Source organism: Etheostoma spectabile, chromosome 7 (genome assembly GCF_008692095.1).
Source record: "Etheostoma spectabile isolate EspeVRDwgs_2016 chromosome 7, UIUC_Espe_1.0, whole genome shotgun sequence".
NCBI classification, from domain to species: Eukaryota; Metazoa; Chordata; class Actinopteri; order Perciformes; family Percidae; genus Etheostoma; species Etheostoma spectabile.
The window spans coordinates 4,236,157-4,255,348 of record NC_045739.1 but is presented as its reverse complement, the minus strand read 5'-3'; the positions used below and the strand labels follow the sequence as shown (position 1 = coordinate 4,255,348).

Here is a 19,192-nt window from a genome sequence, read left to right as displayed (position 1 = left end):
AAAATGAGTATCCATTATTGGATCTCATCAATAAATGTGGACAATACAAGAACAATCTATTGAAATTTAAGGGGACACACTGTGTAGTAGAATGATGTAATGGTAAACAAGTATGAGGTACAACATGATGGGACGAGATTTTAATTGCACAAATTGAAAAGGAAATTGGATTACAGGGAAGCCAAGTTAAAAAAGAAAATTAAAAAAACAACACTCTGTAACAAAGTGAAATATATTTGTCAAACTCTTATGTTAAATAGAAAAACATTGTAAATGTTGTCAAGCCATGGCTGGAAACCTTAGTTGTGATTATTTTGGGACTGCAGTAAAGTTTAGGCACACAGAGGGCTCATTCATACTTCCCCAACCGGTGAGACCATCTAGATTTTCACCTCACCACCACCTCCCTGCGCCCCCCCCCCCCCCCCCCCCCCCCCCCCCCCACCCCCGTACAAACCAAGCTGAGCTTTATCATGTAACCACTCCGCATCAGGTCAGTTTAGTAGTGTTTGTTTTGCCCCCAGTCTCTGCAGAAGATACACAGCATGTCCTACATACTGAAGCAGATCAGAACTCACTGCTTTAAACACTTTAATATTTCTGTTGTTGGTATTACGTTAAGTTATTGAAGGATTTGAATCAAGATCTCGGTCTATAAGCAAACATTGTTGTCTCTGGAAGTGCGGAACTGTGTTGTCTGGCTGTATTACTTACATTTTCTCTCTCGTTAACAGGGCAAACCGGGACCTGCTGGGCTGCCAGGGAAATCTGTAAGTTTTACAACAAGTCTGGTCAGCTTTATATGGAACTTGAGGTGGTGATGAATATTTCACTTTGTAAAAACAAAAAAAATTAAAAAACGCAAGGCCCTCCACAGTGTTACATTTTCTTTGAACCCTCTTGACTTAAAAAAAACACTGCAACACCCTTCCCACAGTGAGTCAAAATACTATACCAGTGTTAATATCGGTATATCCCAATTTAAAACTTAAAATATTACTGGAACTTCTAAATGCATACGTTAATACAGAAACAAGACTGTTGTCTTTTTGATGCAAATGTCGTTAACTATATTTCAAAGAAAGCCTGAAATAAAATCTAAACTTACGATGAGAAAAAAAGACTGCTCTTCCAATAGTCAGACTATCCTGCTTTCAGCCATTAGTAACATTGCAATCTCCTCTTTTCTGACCCTGTTTTCCACCCTAATCATTTTTGCTCAGTCCCTGATATGACCCAGAGTTCCAATTTGTCTGAAAGAGCTTTGAGCGTATGACACTCTCTAGCCTTAAACCCTTGATTCGGATAAGGAAAAATAGTAATTTTCTTTCATTTGGCTGATGATGTTCTGATAAAAAGTAGAAATTTGAATATTAGAATTGTTTTCTTGGGTAGATAAATGATACATTGTGCACTATTTCCTGAACCTCTTTCTGTGTAGGGTCCCAAAGGCAAACCAGGGATACCAGGGATAGCAGGAAAACCAGGCCTGCCAGGTCTTCCAGGAGTGGACGTAAGTGACCAATAAACACACAGGCTATTCTCTTACTAACATCAACACACAATCTTTTGTCTATGTCAAAGGATGTCAACAGAGTGTAGTATATGAAAGGGAAATGCTTATTGATGTTTAAAATGATAGCAGAGCACGAGCCAATGACGAATAACAAATGCTTATCATATGCTTCCACTTCAGGGTTTGACAGGTCCTGATGGTCCTGCTGGGAAAGATGGACCCCCAGGGGAAGCAGTAAGTGTGTCTTTTGATCTTTCTGGGATGCTTATGTTAGGCTTAAAGATGCACCCAATTTAGGTTAATGAGCTTATCTACTACAAACTACCCCCTAGTAAGACACATACGTGTGCAGAAACACTGCAGGTTGATTGGCTGCTGTTACATAAAGATATTTAGGGGGGGGGGTCTAACAGGGACAAGGCCTGTGTTTCCTCTGTCAGCATGGATTTGTCTAGCCGCTCACCCTCTTGGTGGAATAATTTTAATGAGGGATCAGAATCGGATTTATTTCTTGTTGCTTCCCTAATCCGGCCCGGAATGCACACAGTTTCCCACCAACCTGTGAGACTGCAGGGGATGATGATCTGTTGCCCCGATGCGGAGGGAAACGGGTATTATCCTCTGAGAGCACAAGAGAAGACAGAATCACAACACATACATCGGCACTGTTGCATCTTATGATTTCACTGGAAGACACATTAAATGGAAGATATGAAAGAATAAAGATTGAGGGACCTCCGCTGTAAGGCTGCAAATTCACCGTCAAGACAGATAACACCCCCCTCCCCCCAGTAATTCAACTAATTAGCCAACCTAATGAGGAAGCTTGCGTCAACCAGTGTCCCTAATTACTTAGATTACTACACCGTCATGGCTGGTTCATAGTGCTGAAGAGTCAAAGAAACAGGATCAAACTGGTGGAGCTTGAGACAGAATTAGCTGCTGTGCACCAATAATCTGCCAACAGTAATGGTGACTGTTCATTTTCTCAACACAATACAGATTTAGTGTTGTATTTACAAGGTGATTTCTTTAAGCTACCTCACATTTGTTTAGGGTTTGGGTACCAGTATACTTTGTCGTCTTGTTTGCACACAGGAATGCAGCCAATAAAAGGAAAGTAACATCACTGCGTTAGGCCTGGTTTTTGCCCTCTAAGGCAACACAAATACAGCTGTGAGGAAGGTAAACAAAGAGCTATTGGAGGAGAAAGGCTCATGGGGGTTGGAAAGGAGGATGGGCGCCACAGGTTACTCACAGGAATAATGGATGGAACATGTAGCCTAAACAAACTGAAGTCAGTGGACTAAAGACGATATGGATCTCAGATCAAAAATACTTGTTATTGTGTCCTCCACCGCTAACAATAGTAAGTCAATGAATTGTTTTGGGATTTTACAACCAAACTACATATGCAATCAAAGTCATTGATTTTAATAAAAACAAATGTTAATTGATCGCAATAATCACCAAGATGCAGACATGTTCTCCTCAGTAACTTTAACAGTTGAGTGTTTGTGATCTACTTTCGTGACACATTAAAAAAGTCTTGTCCAAATGACTATCAGCTTCCTCTTCTTTTGAGTAATTGTTTTTGAATAATTGATTTCCCAATAACGTAATAACACCAAGTCTATTTTCAACAGTATCGCCGAACAGTGAGAACCTATTAGGTATTTATAGAATAAAATATAAAGTCATATAGCGACAAAACTCCTTTTTCCTTATTGTGTCTAGCTAGAATGTGACTAGCAATGGTGTCAAGCGCCACACACACACACACACCCACACACCCACCCCTTACAATAACTAAAAGAGCTGTTGAATGGCAGCCCCCATTCGTAGGCTATGCAGACCTTGAACTTTCTCAGACAAATTTGAATGTTAATATAGTTTGAATTGCACACACAGTAAACAATTGCTCCTTGAACTATAATAAAAAAAAGGGACAAATATGGTCATTCATTTCCATATGTTATTTAACAAGCCCATATTACAGCTAACTATAAGGCGAAACCACACACTGATAAGCATTGTGTTCAAACGGTTCATATGGGAAACTCAGTTTGTTTTGTTTGATTATGTCGGAGATGCTGATTGTGGTATTTTGCCTTGCTCTCTACAGGGTGACCCTGGACCTCCTGGGCCACCTGGACCTCCTGTAAGTAACCCCACATACTATGCAACACCTAAGAAATATACACAGTATGCAACAGTCGTTCTTCCAGTCCTCTGACGGCTCTTTGTTGTCACATTGACCATATTCACCTGAAACGCTTCTCATTCCGTGACATTTACCATATACACCACCCTATCCCTACACCAATCGGAGCTAAAGCAGTTACGTGTGAAATCAGATTTATTGACGCAGCCCCCAGCTGACATAAAGGTAATAGGACACTTTTGAAAGTGACAGCGTCACATAAACATTAAAGATTATAGTCCGCTCTGATTTAACGTGACTGCAAAAGTGCATATTCACCTCACAGCATCAAACTTTCAAAGCAGATTTAATGCAGTTATACCGCATGTGGTGGATATTGATGTGAGCAAATCAAATCATTCCCTTGGTGTTTGTGACTTAATTCGCCTTCCTGTGTCTTCCGTAGGGCAGAGGGAGACCAGGAGCTGCAGTGAGTACACAGCGCTGTCTTGTTACATCATTCTTATGTGCAGACAGGAGATTGTGATGTATTTGTATCATCCTTGTATATATCACTATAACTTGTTTATCGTGAGACAGCATGCTTGCACAAATTAGACAATGTTGGAGCCTTGATTGTGCGCTAGATCTACACATGTACTCTGATGTCTTGCACACACCCAGTGTCTTTTGTTTCTAGGGACTACCTGGAACCAACGGGTTGCCAGGCGGAGTTGGACCCCAGGGTCCAGCCGTAAGTATCTGATCTCTCCAATTAGACTTCCTGCCATCCTCATGAAGCCACATCCTCTGATTCAATGAGTCAAATAATTCCAGTTGCCTATTACAGCTTTGATTTAATACCCAATTGGCCACAGAAAATGAACGTATTATTAGGTGAATAGGGAATGTGAGTGCGCTCCCCACTCTGCTGGAAACAACCAGCACAACATTGGCCTAAATTTCTAAACAACGTAGCAGGACCAGTAGGATACTGGCCTAGTGTCTACTGGGTCACACTTTATTTGGATTATTCAATGCTCATGCTCAGTCTATGTAATTAAAAGTTTGCTCAATTTCACAAAACTATTTGCAGCAGCAGTGTGAAGGTATTTTTTTTTGTCTGGGTCAGCATTCATCTGATGGTTGGGGTTCACATTAAAAATACAGTTTGGGACAATATTAGCAACAAAAAAAATGCATATTCTGAACTTGATGTCAATAAGATTATTATTGGCTGATCAGGGAGTATGAAGTTGACTGGAACATGGAACTTCTAGCTGGTGTGCACATTAAACAATGATCCAACAGCACTGAACTATTTATTGAATAAGGGGAATGGATGAATAGATGGATGAATTTCAAAACAAATCCATATATTGCCATGCTGACCATAACTAAGAATAAACAAAAAGTAAATATCTGACATTATTAATGCCTATACTTTTTAAAGAATATCCTTTAAGCCTTCATCAGGATGCTACTTAAATATAAAACATAAGTTAATACAGGGTAAAATAATATATAACCACTTTTTCCTCCTAATGTAAACTGTAAAAGACATAACTCATCAAATCATCTCAAACAAAATGGCAGAATCATTTCAAACAAACTCACGGGTGTAGCAGCATGGTCTCAGACAAAGGATTTGAACCGAACACACCCAGCCCTTATATAACCTCCCCTTCTCCAAACCCCGCCCCTGTGCATTGACAGGTGAGGTTGATATGTAAGATTTTTGAACAATTAGGATTGTTGTCAGGGTTACCATAGTATGCAGACTTTTAGCTCTACCTTTAGTTGAGTTGTAGTAAAAGATCCCCTCCACATGTTTTAAGATGATACAAACTTTTACAACACTTTTGCTTAGAACAATAATTTGTGTCCGATATGGTTTTCCAGAAAAAAAAAGTTCATTACCTTGTTAAAATTTCTTAGAATTACATCAGCTCCGTCTCCCCTGTTGAGGAACATCTCCTACTTCACTGTGTATGTGTGCTGTGCTGGACATCTCCAGTGTCAACATCACACTTGTTGCGTGTTGGACCATGATTGGCGCAAAACTAGTCACTAATGCAATGTCACTAAAACATGCTCGAAGGTACAGGTATAAGGTGAACGCAGAGAAACTTTCCCACTTCAACATATGAATGTGAAAACCGCTGTCCATTGTCAAACTCTACGCAAACATTATTCTGCGCAATACATGGTCAAACATCCAAGTTAAGTGACAATTAGCAAAAGTGTCAGTGTTTTCTGAGTGGAGGGGGACTTTAGGTGCTACTCTTCCCTAAAGGACCACCACAACTGATTGGGATAACTGTGGCCAGATGATTTCACTCAGCTGAGATGTTGCAGATTGATTCTATCTTTCATAAAATCGGGAAAAAACTGATTTTAAACTAAGGTGCTGAAGATGGTACTAATCTTGGTGCTATCTATCCGTTTCTCAGGGCATGGAGGGTCTTCCAGGACTTCCTGGACCTTCTGGCCCTGATGGACCACCAGTAAGTGCAGTTATTATTATCATTTGATGACTAGTGCTGCTGGTACAATATGGTCAAAGACTTTATTATTCCACCGCCACCCAGTGGATCTCTTTTTGAAGGTCTGTGGATTCACAGATCTCTCTTAATGTGTGTTGTCCTTCCTCCTCCTGTCAGGGACTTCCTGGCACTCTTCAAGATCTTAGCGGTGACCTTCTGGTAAGTTTCCAACCGTGCACCTGTGAGAGCAGCAGAATGACAGTGAACTGAACATGCGTCACCTGCGTACAGTGAGTTTAGAGTCCTTAGTGTGTCGTCTCTGTCCTCTGCAGTGTCCCGCCATCTGCCCCCCTGGTCCCTCTGGTGCTTCTGGGATGCCAGGATTCAAGGTAAATAAAGCGTGTCATGGTTCTTCTAAGATTTGTTTTGATTTACATGCTTCTCAATAGATCTGTGGGACTATACGCAACTCATGTCACCCTGCAACCTCACAATATGTTTTTCTCATGCACACTCATCCTGTCTATATTCAAGTCTGTGTATTTCTCCTCATGTAGGGTCACACGGGGCATAAAGGAGACAAGGGAGAGCCTGGAAAAAATGGAGAGAAGGTGAGTTTATTATGTGACAGATATTTTGACCATTGTCAGTGATGTAATGTGGCTAACTGGGTTAAATAACAATGTTATCAGCCTAGTATGTGCAAACTATTGGTTTTATTGTCACATTACTTCATGTCATTTGTCATTACTAAATGCCTGTTCTTTTTCTAGGGTGACATAGGTCTACCTGGCCCACCAGGTATTCCTGGGACTGTGGGTCTGCAGGTGAGTTACATAAACATGACTCAGAAATTGTGTTACTATGACTTGTTACCTACACATAGATTTTTCCGTTAGCATATAAAGTACAGCTTATCCAGGTAATTAAAATAAAAAATAAAAAAACATCCTGAGTGTTTTTTCTTATTATGTTTTAAAGTGTATTCACGATGCTCTTATGCTGTGTTTCAGGGCCCGCGTGGTCTCAGGGGTTTACAAGGCCCAATGGGATCTGTAGGAGACAGAGTAAGCAACTTTTAGAACACGGCCACTGCTTCCTTGTTCAGCTTCTTATCACTCACAATGCAGACAGAATTTGTGTACTTACAGTATGTTTCCTTTGACCTTCCTTTGTCTCTAGGGCCTGCCTGGTTTCAGAGGCAAACCTGGCATCGCCGGCATCATCGGAAAGACAGTGAGTCTCTCCTTGTTTGTAACACACGTGGAATAAAAATGGTGTTTGGTAATAGTTTACAGCCAGAATAGACGGCTGGTCCCATCAATGAATAGCTGTGTGTGTTTCATCTGATGTGTCTAGGGTGACGCCGGAGAAAAAGGACCACAGGGTTTCAAAGGACCCAAAGGAGAAATTGTAAGTAAACAACTTTAATTTGTCCTATTAGTTTTCACAAATAATGATGTATAAATGAAACTCTGATGTGTCTCTCAACAGGGTAAAATTGGTCCCAAAGGAGGTCCTGGAGGAGCCGGACTCAAAGGGGACCCTGTAAGTGCATATCTGATTACAAATTATACATTTTTAATATACATCACCTCTTAGAACCATGAGAGATATATGTGATGTGTTCTACAGGGTATGCCCGGCAGAGATGGCAAAGATGGTACACCAGGGTTAGATGGCGAGAAGGTAAGTCACACCTTTACTTTCTGCAAGCTTTGGGCTTCAATTAGTTGTGTGTCCACATAAAGTGATTGTGTGAAAAATGCTGATGTCACAGTCACTGTGGTGTCTGTGTTGATAGGGTGATGCCGGACGCCATGGGGTAGTTGGAGAGAAAGGACCAAATGGTCTTCCTGTGAGTATTTTGAAAAACCAATTTGAGCGTTTCCTGTCTAATTGACAATAAAGGACGTTATTTAAATCTAGTCTAATTAGCTGTTTGATTGTAACACCCGCTTTCTTTTCTGTTCCAGGGTCTACAAGGAAAGGCCGGTGCAAAGGGGTCCAAAGGAGGAGTTGTGAGTATTACACAAATTACAAATAGAAGCGGACTTCAACCTTAAAATTGAGATCAGGACCATGGAGGACAACTTTTATCTTCTCCCTCTCTTTTACACCAGGGTGATCCAGGGAAGCCTGGGGAGACAGGGCCTTCTGGAGAGCCAGGTATTCCTGTATGTATCTGATGGGCTTTTTTTGGGAGGGGAGGGTATCAGCCTCACTGACATGTCACTTAACCCCACAATGTTACGTCTGGACTCTAAACTCTCCTGACTTGTCCACACCGTCTTTCGTCTCCTCCCTCAGGGTGACATCGGCATCCCAGGAGAGAGGGGGATAGCAGGACCCAGAGGAGTGGCAGTAAGTGCATGCTTACACTAGAAAAAAAGGCTGTGATGAGCTTTTGTCAAATTGCTAGAATAGCTTCAAAAGCATCTATTACAAGCCATTTAAAAAATAGTCTTTGCCCCGTTTAGAAGCCAAATTATTACTCTGTGCTGCACGGAGGGTCTGTAAATGTAACCAGTTTACAGAATTTAGACTCCGTTTCCAAAACTTTAAAGTGCACTGTTCCAACTAGTGTGGATATCTGAATGCACCATGACTGAAAAAGAAATGCAATGAATGTTTAGCACCCATCTCAAAAGACCACAATTCATTGCAGCATCGAATAAAACTGGAATAGCAGAATAATAAACAACTGCCCTTCGATGTTAATGATATTCTACAGTACTCCGGCTGATTCAGTAGCCTTGCTAAGGTGGAGTTAGTAATGAAGGGCCAGTGATGAGAGCCAGGTATTCATAAAGGAGAAATTCATAAACAGAGAGCTCTTTGTTTTTCACATCAGACCCTGCGGCGAAGAATAAAGAGATAGGACAGCATTGGAATTACTTAACTTCACACAACCATTGTGCTTATTTTTTATGTTCTGCATCTCTGAATTTCCATTAACATCCAGTCTGTTTTACTACTGTGAGCTCTTCCTATAGGATTATATGACAATGTGTGTTTCCAACAGGGAGGCATTGGACCTGTGGGCAACCCTGGGCCTCAGGGAGGGAAAGGCTTTCAGGTCAGTTGCATTACATCATCAACCATTATTGTTTTTGTTTTTCATTTTTTGGTTAACTCACTGGCTGTGTGCGTGTGTGTATGTGTGTCTGTGTGTCATGTACACAGGGGGTAAACGGAGCCTTGGGGGATCCAGGTCTCCCAGGTCCAACAGGAATCCGTGGAGAGTTTGGTGAAAGGGTGAGTTTGACGTGTGTAACGTTATGTCCTAGAGTTCAACGTCACCCACTGTAACCCATCAAACAGTAATAGGGCTCTAACTTTCTTATAACAATAACAAACATATTCTTCCCATTATAATCAATTTATCTACCAGTTAGTTTCTCAATTAATTGATTAGTCATACGGCCCATGAAATGTCAGAAAATAGCAACGCCTTTACTCTTTCATAGAAGACTAAAACAACAGCGAAAGAGGCTGGAACCAGAGAATTCGGGCATTTTTTCTTACAAAAATGACTCAAAATGATGATCAAAAAGTTGCCAAATAGTCAATTTCTTGCCGATTGACTAATCAATCAATGAATTGAATCAATCAAGCTCTAATACACTATGTAAAACCAAAACACAAAAAAAATCTTCATTAAGGGTCCCTCTTTCAAATTCTAACATGAAACTTGATCAAATGTCTCTGCGCACCAGCATTTCTACACACAAACACAGTCAGAGATATGTAACTATCCAGGTACTGTATGTCGACAAGCAGGTCATCCCACCTCAGTCTCAGTGGTATGAACTCAAACTGCAGCTGAGAGCGAGAGCTCAAAAACAAAAAGGCCTCCTGTTCAGAATCTGAGGACAGAACAATGGCGGTCTTTATATTGCTCCTGGTTCCCCTCAACCAGCCCACCTTCATCCCCCTACTTTCTGCTACAGCTGCACTTCCACAAATATCTCTACATGTCTCTCATTTATTCTCTCTCTCTCTCTCTCCATTTTCAACCTTATAGGGTCCAGTTGGAGCATCTGGAGCAAAAGGAGACATGGTAAATATTTAAGTCGAAGTCCAAGCTGGTTAACAGATCATACAGTATGATCTCCACTGAATGCACTGGGATAATCCTCAACCAGCTTTTTGAAATAGACAGGAATGTTTTATACTGTTAACATTTTTTTTTTCCATTCATGATGCCTGAAACTCTTTAATCAGCCCAAGAGATTAATGAACATTCTTAGCCAGGTACTGATGAAGAGAAAAGGCATACAAAAAATGCAGTTGTGAGATGAAATCAAATAATTCAGATATTCGGTTGTCTCTATAGGGAGTGGCAGGAAGTGATGGTTTACCAGGAGAGAATGGCGAACCTGTGAGTATTTTCTTACATTTTACTGTCCCATCACAATCCAAAGACACACAGTATTAATGATCTCGAGACCCATTACTTCAGTCAGCAGTGATTCGTTTTACAATTGGTTCTTATGGAGAGAACACATTACACCTATTTTAAAGTCTTAACAGTGGTATCCTATGAGTTTTTCGGAACAATACAATTTTCTTTCAGATTCTCTGACATGAGTATTTTCAAAAACTTCTGTGAGGCAACTTTTAGTTTTTCTGCTGCCCAAAATGGCAACTGGAAGTGTTGATATCTTTAAACGTAAAGTGTACAATCTATCTGTTTAGCCTGGTGGCTTTTAATTTGAATGTTTTATGACCATTATTTAAATGAATTTATTATGTTGTGTCTTTGGATTGCTCTAACTTGTATACAAGGTGCGATACAAATAAAGTGAATGTGTTGTGGAACATTTTGTAATGTCACGTCATTTCACTAATGTCAAAGTAAACACACAGTATGTCCTGACTTTCAGGGTCCTTTTGGCCCAGTTGGACAAAAAGGAGAGGTGAGTTACATCAATGTTTTCATTTACTGTTACTTATGTGTCATCTAGACACCTTTGCAGTGTTTTATAACTCCACTTAGACCTGCTTCTTCCAAACCAGTTCTATAGACACAGTAGTCTTTCTATTAGCACACACATAGTTAGATCAGATGTTGTGTGTGGGTGTAATTAGCAGCACAAGTTTGTGTCAGCTCTCTCACTAAACATTAAAAATGGAGTCTAGCTCTGAGCTGTTGCCCACTCATCAAAATCATTGCACATGACTCTGCTTCACATTCCAGGTTTAATAGGATTAATTAGAGGTAGGTATTTCTGCTTCAGCTTTATTGGCCTGTTCACTGCTAGCGCCACAAAGGAGAGACAAGTCACATTAAACCACAGCTAAATTGATTTAATTAGAGACACTGTACTGATGAACCTCACTCTCATAGTTCCATTTACTGTTTGCTATGTACTCCTTGGAGTAATTACCAAGCAACAAGAAGCCATATGAATATGCCACTGCATTGTCTCAACACACCCAGTTTGTACCTTGGTTGGTGGTTAGTCAGCAATCAAATCAAAGGCTTATGGATGTTTTTAGCTCCAGTTCTTCATTTTTGCTAAATGTAATGAGTTATTTAACGGATAACTTTTGTTGATTATAGGCTGGAAAGCGGGGTGAACTGGGACCTAAGGGGGTGACAGGCCCACAAGGAGAGCTTGGGGCTAGAGGGCCTCCAGGTAAACCAGGAATTATGGGCTTCCAAGGGGAGCAGGGTCTGCCTGGAATTGCAGGAAAGACAGGTGTACCCGTGAGTGTTTTTATTTTTTAATCTGTAAAAAATTGATGCATATTAAATAGTTAAGTTGATGTTTTCTAATGAACTGCCTGAATGAGCCTACACCTTAAAAGTGTCTGATCAACTTGTGTTTCAGGGTAAACTGGCGAGTGAGCAGCACATTAGAGAGCTGTGTGGCTCAATGATCGATGGTGTGACATCTTAACTAATTTTTTTTTTTTCTGCAATTAGTATAGTGCTAAAGAAAGGGTAAGCTGAATAATTGACCCTCTGGTGTTTTCTATCACGCAGACCAGATTGCACAGCTGGCAGCTAACCTTCGAAGACCCCTGGCGCCTGGAATGGTGGGCCGCCCCGGCCCTGCTGGGCTTCCGGGAACGCCTGGAGTTGTTGGCTCTATTGGGCATCCAGGTTCCCGTGGACCACCAGGTTACAGAGGCCTGCCAGGAGAACTTGGAGACCCAGGTCCCAGAGGTATGAAAATTAAAATCAGTATGAACCTTTTATCTGTAATTTGTAAGTTTATCATTTTGTTATGTTAAATCGGAAAGAACTGTTTTGTCAAATAAATGAAGTAACAATAAAAAGTACATATCTCCCTCTGAAATCCAGTAAACGCATAAATAAAAGTCATAAAATACAGTACTTGAGTAAATGCACTTAGTTTCTTTCCCCCACTGATTAAAATGTTCTGCTTTCCCAACAGGTGATGTTGGTGAGCAAGGTGATAAGGGATCTATTGGCAAAGCTGTCGATGGGCCCACTGGAGACCAAGGATACCAAGGTATGTGGTTTATACAGTACACGCTAATTAGAGCTTGAGCTGACTGGAGCCACAACGTGGTCACTATCAGATTTAAAGTTACTTTACTAAACATAAAGACCTCACCCATGCCAAACATTTTGACTTGTCAAACACAGGTGTACCTTATAAAAATAGGAATGGCTGCATCCCATTACCATTTCCATTAGTTACTCATTTTCCTGCAATGACAATTCAAAATGTGGCAATGTGAGAAAAGTCTATTGTGGTAGAATTTGTACTTTTTTTTACTGACATCAAACAAGACACATAAGGTGTAATATTTGATGCAAAACTGGGGGATATGTTTTCTCATCTTAAAATACAAGAGTGTTACAAAACCCTTAAAAGAACTGCAGCACGTTGCCTTTGGCTCATTACCTATATGCTGTCAACAGGTCTTCCAGGGGTACCTGGAATTGTTAAAGATGGGCGTGATGGATCTCCAGGAGATCCAGGTGAGCCTGGAGAGCCAGGCAGGGTAGGTAGGACTGGGCACCAGGGAACTCCTGGAATCTGTGATACATCAGCCTGCCAAGGAGCATCGGTCGCTGGAAAATCCTCCAACCCCAAAAACCATTAAACTTGACTTCCTGCAACCTGATGCCCTCCACCCCAATGTGGAAGGGTGATAAGTGAGGGAAGGAAGGAAGGAATAAAAGAAGAAAGTGATCACAAAAATATGTCCTCTTTATTTAAACACATGTATCACAAGGTGGCAGGAGTAACATCAAACGGATGTGATATTTTGAGAGGAATAGAGGAACATCCCAGGAGTGACATGAATACCAGAGCAACTGAAAGACAAAAGCATCAAGATGACGTATAGAAATAAAGTGGACGGAGGCACGGACCAAGAGAACCAAGAGTCCAAGAGAACAACTGCATTGCTCCAAATACTACAGTATAACGAGACTTGACTTGCAAACAAATGGAAAATGATTGATGAGTCCTTTTGTGTATAAAACTTTGTACATGTTGTTTCCATGCCACCGTTACCTTGGTTAACATCCTTCTGGCAGATGACACTAAAAACAACAGTGACTGACTGAAGCGAATGTGCATGTACCATGGCCCATTAACAGGTGTCACAGGTGTTACCTCAACATACAAGCTTACAGTGTAAAATATGGAAATAGGTGACAGAGTTAAAAAAAACTGTCATGGAGCTATGTATGTATTGTAAAAGGAATAAAAAACACAAATACCCGGGTGCCCAAAAATGTGTAGATGAATGCAAAAACCTTTAAACTTTTGATAGTTTTTTTTTTTTTTTTTACAGCTTCTTTGTTTTTTATTGCATGTATAGTTGATTCTCTATATTTGAGAATCAATAACTAAATAAAACTTGTGGATGCATAAATCAGACATTGTAAAATAAATTTCAAACTCTTAGAAGCAAAGTATTTTTTTTTTTTTCCCTTCTTTAAAAAAAAAAAAATCTACAATGACCACATCCACTATGTACTACCAGTGCTTAAATACTATTTATTATTTGTGGGTGACTGTTGTATGTACAGTAAGATGCTACAGCGACATGTTGTAAGAAAGAACAAATAAAGCCACTTTTCAGTAAAACATTACTCTTCTCTACATATCAACATGTCAAATGAACAGTCTGTATGTCAGAGTAATATGCTTGACACCATGAAAGTCAAGTAATCCCATTAATTCACAAGGTAGCAAGACTTATTTGTATGCAAAATTCAAGTATTTAAATCAATTTACAGATATGATTAAAGAATAAATGTTTGTGGACAACAAAATTGAACTGAACGGTTTGAACATTTTTTCTGTTTAAAAAACGTGAAGAGTGAAACTTTGAATTAAGCATATAAAAGCTGAACATATAAGAATTACCTAAATGTATGTATGATCGAGTTAAAATCTTATAATTATAGCACTATCTCAGCTGTTTTCAAAAGGGAAACAGTGCCATCTGTGTATAAAAAAGTCAATTTTTCTCAAGGGGGGGGAATAATATATTAGCCTTAGAATAAATTGCATGGTGCTTCCAACACTAGCCTGATAATGTGTGGTTTTGAAATGCAGCTGAAGAAAACTGGTCATTTTTTGCATCACATGGTCTGAGACTAGAATCCTTCCAATTTCTAAATCTTATTAATGTAGTCAGAAGCAGAGTTCCTCTCGAAAGGGCACTTTTTGTCATTTAAAAATACAACAAATTGACCTAACCCATGGCCAGACCTCATGGGACAACCCAAGCTTGAATTTTAAATTAAAACGTACTCAAATATCTGGCTGATGTATTGGATAAAGTAGTGAGAGGGTCATTGCTCTACCCCAAGAGGAATGCTCAGTGTCTCGTCCATCTCCCGCTGGATTGGGTTCTGGCCTGAAGAAGGGCTGGATTTAAGAAAGTGTCCTTTCCCATCAGTAAATACCTTCTGAAACTCCTGTAAAGGGGGAGAACAGCAAATGATTGTACACAACAATAGATAGTATCAATACTATATTATTTTAATTATTTGCCCATCTAGACTGCCCCCCTTTTACTCCAGGTGGTTGCACACAGTCAACATAATGTGGTGGATTGTTTTAATTTGGTACCATGTATATTTCAGTATGACTATGTAAATCAATTCCCAAAGACTGTGGCACTGGATAATACATGACAGTAAAATTGTATATTGTAACAGTAAGCAGAACTTGATTTGAACTCTCTAAGTCAGCTGCATTACGTATTACTCAGGCAGCAGGAGGCAATGTAATTAAGCTCTTATCTTACAGCCCCAGGTTTCAAGTCTCAAATAATTCAGTTGCAGGGTGATCAAGCCAAACTGCTTTAGAATAATCAATGTTTTAACTCAATACATACGTACCTCTCTGAGGGTGTCTCCATACGTTTTTTTTATGTATCCGAGGAAGGCAGTGGTCCACTGCAAGGTGGTGACTTTGTCTGTATCCGAATTACAGAATGGCACTAGCAAGTTCAGCTCATCACAGTACAAACGAATCCTCTTCCTGTGAAGAAGCAAAGACAATAGAAATGTTTTTAGTCTATAGTATAGTTTGGTGTCTCTCAAACTTTAATGACCCTGCCACTGTTATTTAGATCCTAAAGTCTCATGTCTCAGTGATTTACAGAAGACATCCTGACATCTATCTGGGGCTGCAATAAATGATTACTTTCATCATCAATTAATATGCAGGAGTAGTTCCTTGAATAATCAATTGTTTGGTCTATAAAACATCAGAAAACTGCACAACACAGTATCCTAGAGCACAAGGTAACATCATTAAATGTCTCCCAAGACCCCAAAATGTTCAACTCACTATAATGTAAGACCAAGAAAAGTTGGGAATTCTTACACTTGAGAACCTGGAGCGAGCAAATGTGTGGCATTTGTGCTTAAAGCTATAGTGCATAGTTTCTCCCCCATGAGGGATTTTAAGTAATGGCAACAATTCTGTCAATGCATCCACATGACGCAAGCCTTCTGTGACCCTGCACAACCCCCACCCCTCCTACACATAGTAGCTACTTAGACAAGGAGGACACTGAGGATTAAAAAAACATGGTGGACTCTTCAGAAGAGGTATTTATCTTCCCTCGAGTTTCTGTGGCCAAAAGTTGCCGGACGACACTAACTTCTAAACACAGCCTTGCTGATAAATACAGAGTTGTGTGGAGCTGATATTCTTAATTAACTTTTCATCAACTCATTTGGTTTTGAATGTAACGGATGTTCATTAATTTAAAAAAAGGTTACGCACTAAAGCTTTAAAAAATTACTTAAGCAATTAATGGATTAGCACAATAGTTGCTGACAAATTTTCTTTTGATCAACTAAACGATGAATCAACTTATTGCAGCTCTATACCTATCTTACCCTATTTCACTTGTTTTAAAAATATCTGTGTATTAAGCAATTAAACATTACACACACATTAGGTCATAACCCCAAAGATGATACATTCCGTTTAAAGAAGTACAGATGGACTTTTCTTTTGTGTTTTATAGCCACAGTATAGAGAGACAAGCAGCATGGGCAGAAAGAGGGGGTTTATTATTAGATTAGATAATACTTTATTTATCCCACAATGGGGAAATTCCCTTGTTACAGCAGCAGTTTTCCACAATAAAAAGCAAACCTACAAACAAGCAACAGGAAAAACAGAAAGCAAAAAGTACTGAATGAATGTAAATTGGCATTATATAAAAGGTATTGTAAAGTGAGGTGGCCATAGTACGAATGCAGGGCCCAATGAGTGAATGAGAGGAGCCATTTTAAACAGTCTGTAGCGACGGCTGGTTAAAAATCTTTAACTAATGTTATTTCACATACCAATATAATATATTTGACTGTGACGATGGCCTAGAATGAAAACATCAAATTGTGATCAAAGTACATTAATATTTAATAACACCACGTAGCAAATTGTGGATGGTGTAGAGACAACTTCAGCTGTTGGTAATGGCTGCTCACCTGCGTTCCCTCTCTTTACAGTTGTGTTTCTCCCTGCGCTGGATAAGTGACATGTGAGATCGAACTCTTTTCCTGGTGCTGCTCCCTGATTCTCCAGCGGAGTCTGGGGCAGTCAAAGCAACCATGATGGATTGAGAGCTATGGGTGCTACCATGTTTTCTGAAGGCAGCGACTGTCACTGCATCACCTACGAAAAACAAGAGTGTATAAGTTAGACACAAACTTGTGTATTTGCGGTGAAGTAAAGCCAGCAACAACAACAAAAAACCTTTATTGAAATAAGATTAGGTGTAGGGTACTGAGTATTACTTTCTATGTTCGTCAACTGCTGCTTCTCTGTTGAGTTGCTGCCACTCGTATATTGAGCTTTGACATCCCTCTCTGGGCGGAAATTAAATGAAAAACTCTTGGGGATGATTAATCCCTGGTGCTTGTTAGGTTCAACCATGTGAGGAATATGGCCAATCACCTGAGGTTAAAAAAGGAAGAAAAAAGGATGGAACAATTAAATCTGCCGGTGCCATCTATAAAGCTGGAAGAAAGTGCATTCTGATATTTTTTTAATCATACTTGGTCACACATGTTGGTGGCTGGGTTAAATACACCCCCTACAAATGGGCTGGAAACCTCAAAAGAGTTTGCTCGGTCAGCTTTCATCCACTTATGCATCTGAGGGTGTATAACTGCCTCTTGAGCCTCTGCAGAATGCTGAAGTATCGTCAAAAAACTGAAACACAACAAAGATTTCGCACATTCCATAAAAAGTAGCATTATGGGGATATTTACCAACAAATACCAACGCACTATGTCAGTGACACATACTTGCTGACAACTGCAGACTGAATATCTTGCTGTCTTGGGGTGTCAGCAGACATGGAGTTAAACCTTTTCTCCAAGCAAACTCTAGCAGCCGATCGCTTCTGTGAAGAGGTGCTGTCGTTGGTGTGTGGTTCAGTTGGGCTGTTTTCACTTCTGATTTTGGCTAGCACAAAACCCGGGACCTCTCCATAAGAAACTGGAGTCTTTTCTCCTGGCATCACCAGACAGTGATCATCAGTTGAAGTTGATAGGTCAATAGCTTGAGCGGTCATGAAGGGTGAAACCATTGTGGATCCAGTGTCGTCTTTAACCATCACTGTAGCAGGGTGAGATCTGGCATCTGGCGGGGCAACGTGTGCATCCATGTGTGCCTGGATAAGGTGCTGAAGGTGTGTATATTCAAACTCTGACATCTCCATTAGACCCAGCTCAGGTACCAACATCTGCCCATGATCATGTGTCAAACACCCACTTTGGCTCAAAATTACCCCAACAGGGTCACAGTTTTCTTTGGACGATGGTGATACAAGGGTTTTACAAGATAAAAAGGATGACATTCTCCACTCTAGAGATGTGATGGAGATCAGGAAAAATATTACTTGTCTTATATTTACACAAGAACAAAAATATTACTTGTCTGATATTTACACCAGAACAGACTACCGTTATATAGCTAACGTTAGGTAGGTAGCTGGCTAAAGTACTGTTACGTTAACCGACTTCTAACTGTGTGTGCCCTGGAAGCTTAGCTGGCTATTTGCCCAAACAATTAACGTTGACGTTAATAAAATGAACTAACGTGTTGTACTTGTTGTTAGCCTAAACACACTAGCACAATAGCTAGCTAAATACTGACATTAAACAACTTATTCACAAGCTGTCAGTCGTGGATTAATAGTTCGTAGCTAGCTAGCTAGCTAATTAACACAAAAGCTAGCTAGCTTGTGACCTGACTTTACGTTAACTTGAGCGGATGAGAAACTTTAAGCTAACGTTAGTACATTTGAAAAGACGTTGGCATACACTAACGTTAACATCTAGCTAGATAAAGAAATACAAACATTTTCAATAGTCAATAAGTCACCGAGCTTATACGGCTTGGACTCTGAACTGCAGCTCTTTCTGTGGGCCTGCTCTTGAGTCTTTACCTTGTTTTAATGTCAACGTCTCGACCAATGGCCGCGGGTATTAACTTAGCTACGTTGGTGTCCAACTCTCGGACGTCGTTACGCTTTTGACTGTCAACTTGATATAGCAGCCTTTTAGTATTT

The 19,192-nt window shown here is 40.1% G+C and overlaps 3 protein-coding genes across 9 annotated transcripts in view; 1 reads left to right on the top strand and 2 right to left on the bottom strand.

The window, feature by feature from the left end:
* The window catches only part of kcnk15 (potassium channel, subfamily K, member 15), a 23,049-nt gene extending 20,912 nt beyond the window's left edge, over window positions 1-2,137 (bottom strand). The window contains exon 1 of the mRNA XM_032520878.1: window positions 2,076-2,137. The gene's annotated coding sequence lies outside the window, so the exon portion shown is untranslated. The remainder of the gene's footprint in view (window positions 1-2,075) is intronic.
* The window catches only part of col9a3 (collagen, type IX, alpha 3), a 17,217-nt gene extending 2,988 nt beyond the window's left edge, over window positions 1-14,229 (top strand). The window contains exons 3-32 of the mRNA XM_032520866.1: window positions 735-770; window positions 1,442-1,513; window positions 1,697-1,750; window positions 3,642-3,677; window positions 4,126-4,149; window positions 4,360-4,413; window positions 6,113-6,166; window positions 6,323-6,364; window positions 6,478-6,534; window positions 6,703-6,756; window positions 6,919-6,972; window positions 7,159-7,212; window positions 7,328-7,381; window positions 7,505-7,558; window positions 7,640-7,693; window positions 7,781-7,834; window positions 7,950-8,003; window positions 8,122-8,166; window positions 8,269-8,322; window positions 8,456-8,509; window positions 9,171-9,224; window positions 9,332-9,403; window positions 10,173-10,208; window positions 10,485-10,529; window positions 11,035-11,067; window positions 11,715-11,861; window positions 11,986-12,040; window positions 12,141-12,323; window positions 12,556-12,633; window positions 13,050-14,229. Of these exons, the coding sequence (XP_032376757.1) occupies window positions 735-770; window positions 1,442-1,513; window positions 1,697-1,750; window positions 3,642-3,677; window positions 4,126-4,149; window positions 4,360-4,413; window positions 6,113-6,166; window positions 6,323-6,364; window positions 6,478-6,534; window positions 6,703-6,756; window positions 6,919-6,972; window positions 7,159-7,212; window positions 7,328-7,381; window positions 7,505-7,558; window positions 7,640-7,693; window positions 7,781-7,834; window positions 7,950-8,003; window positions 8,122-8,166; window positions 8,269-8,322; window positions 8,456-8,509; window positions 9,171-9,224; window positions 9,332-9,403; window positions 10,173-10,208; window positions 10,485-10,529; window positions 11,035-11,067; window positions 11,715-11,861; window positions 11,986-12,040; window positions 12,141-12,323; window positions 12,556-12,633; window positions 13,050-13,234 (1,902 nt within the window). The 3' untranslated portion in view covers window positions 13,235-14,229. The remainder of the gene's footprint in view (window positions 1-734; window positions 771-1,441; window positions 1,514-1,696; window positions 1,751-3,641; window positions 3,678-4,125; window positions 4,150-4,359; window positions 4,414-6,112; window positions 6,167-6,322; window positions 6,365-6,477; window positions 6,535-6,702; window positions 6,757-6,918; window positions 6,973-7,158; window positions 7,213-7,327; window positions 7,382-7,504; window positions 7,559-7,639; window positions 7,694-7,780; window positions 7,835-7,949; window positions 8,004-8,121; window positions 8,167-8,268; window positions 8,323-8,455; window positions 8,510-9,170; window positions 9,225-9,331; window positions 9,404-10,172; window positions 10,209-10,484; window positions 10,530-11,034; window positions 11,068-11,714; window positions 11,862-11,985; window positions 12,041-12,140; window positions 12,324-12,555; window positions 12,634-13,049) is intronic.
* Window positions 14,088-19,192, bottom strand: LOC116692518 (transcription factor-like 5 protein). Of its 7 annotated transcripts, none has more exons than XM_032520873.1 (7): window positions 18,983-19,192; window positions 17,925-18,486; window positions 17,673-17,829; window positions 17,412-17,571; window positions 17,103-17,289; window positions 15,495-15,636; window positions 14,088-15,068 (listed from the first exon to the last, which is right to left on the bottom strand). In XM_032520873.1, the coding sequence occupies exons 2-7, from the start codon at window positions 18,476-18,478 to the stop codon at window positions 14,943-14,945; spliced, it is 1,326 nt and encodes a 441-aa protein (XP_032376764.1). In that variant the 5' UTR covers window positions 18,479-18,486; window positions 18,983-19,192; the 3' UTR covers window positions 14,088-14,942. The 7 variants fall into 7 exon arrangements, with proteins under 7 accessions (XP_032376764.1, XP_032376763.1, XP_032376762.1 ...); XM_032520872.1 differs by having other exon boundaries at window positions 19,070-19,192; XM_032520871.1 differs by having other exon boundaries at window positions 19,075-19,192.

Bases quoted from the DNA above. Each gene is read 5' to 3' on its own strand.
- LOC116692518 (XM_032520873.1), bottom strand. From the start codon at position 18,478: ATGTCATCCTTTTTATCTTGTAAAACCCTTGTATCACCATCGTCCAAA. The intron at 17,572-17,672 runs GTATGATTAAAA...TTTTAACCTCAG, and splicing joins CCACCAACATGTGTGACCAA to GTGATTGGCCATATTCCTCA. The intron at 17,290-17,411 runs GTAATACTCAGT...TGTTTTTCGTAG, and splicing joins GCAGTTGACGAACATAGAAA to GTGATGCAGTGACAGTCGCT.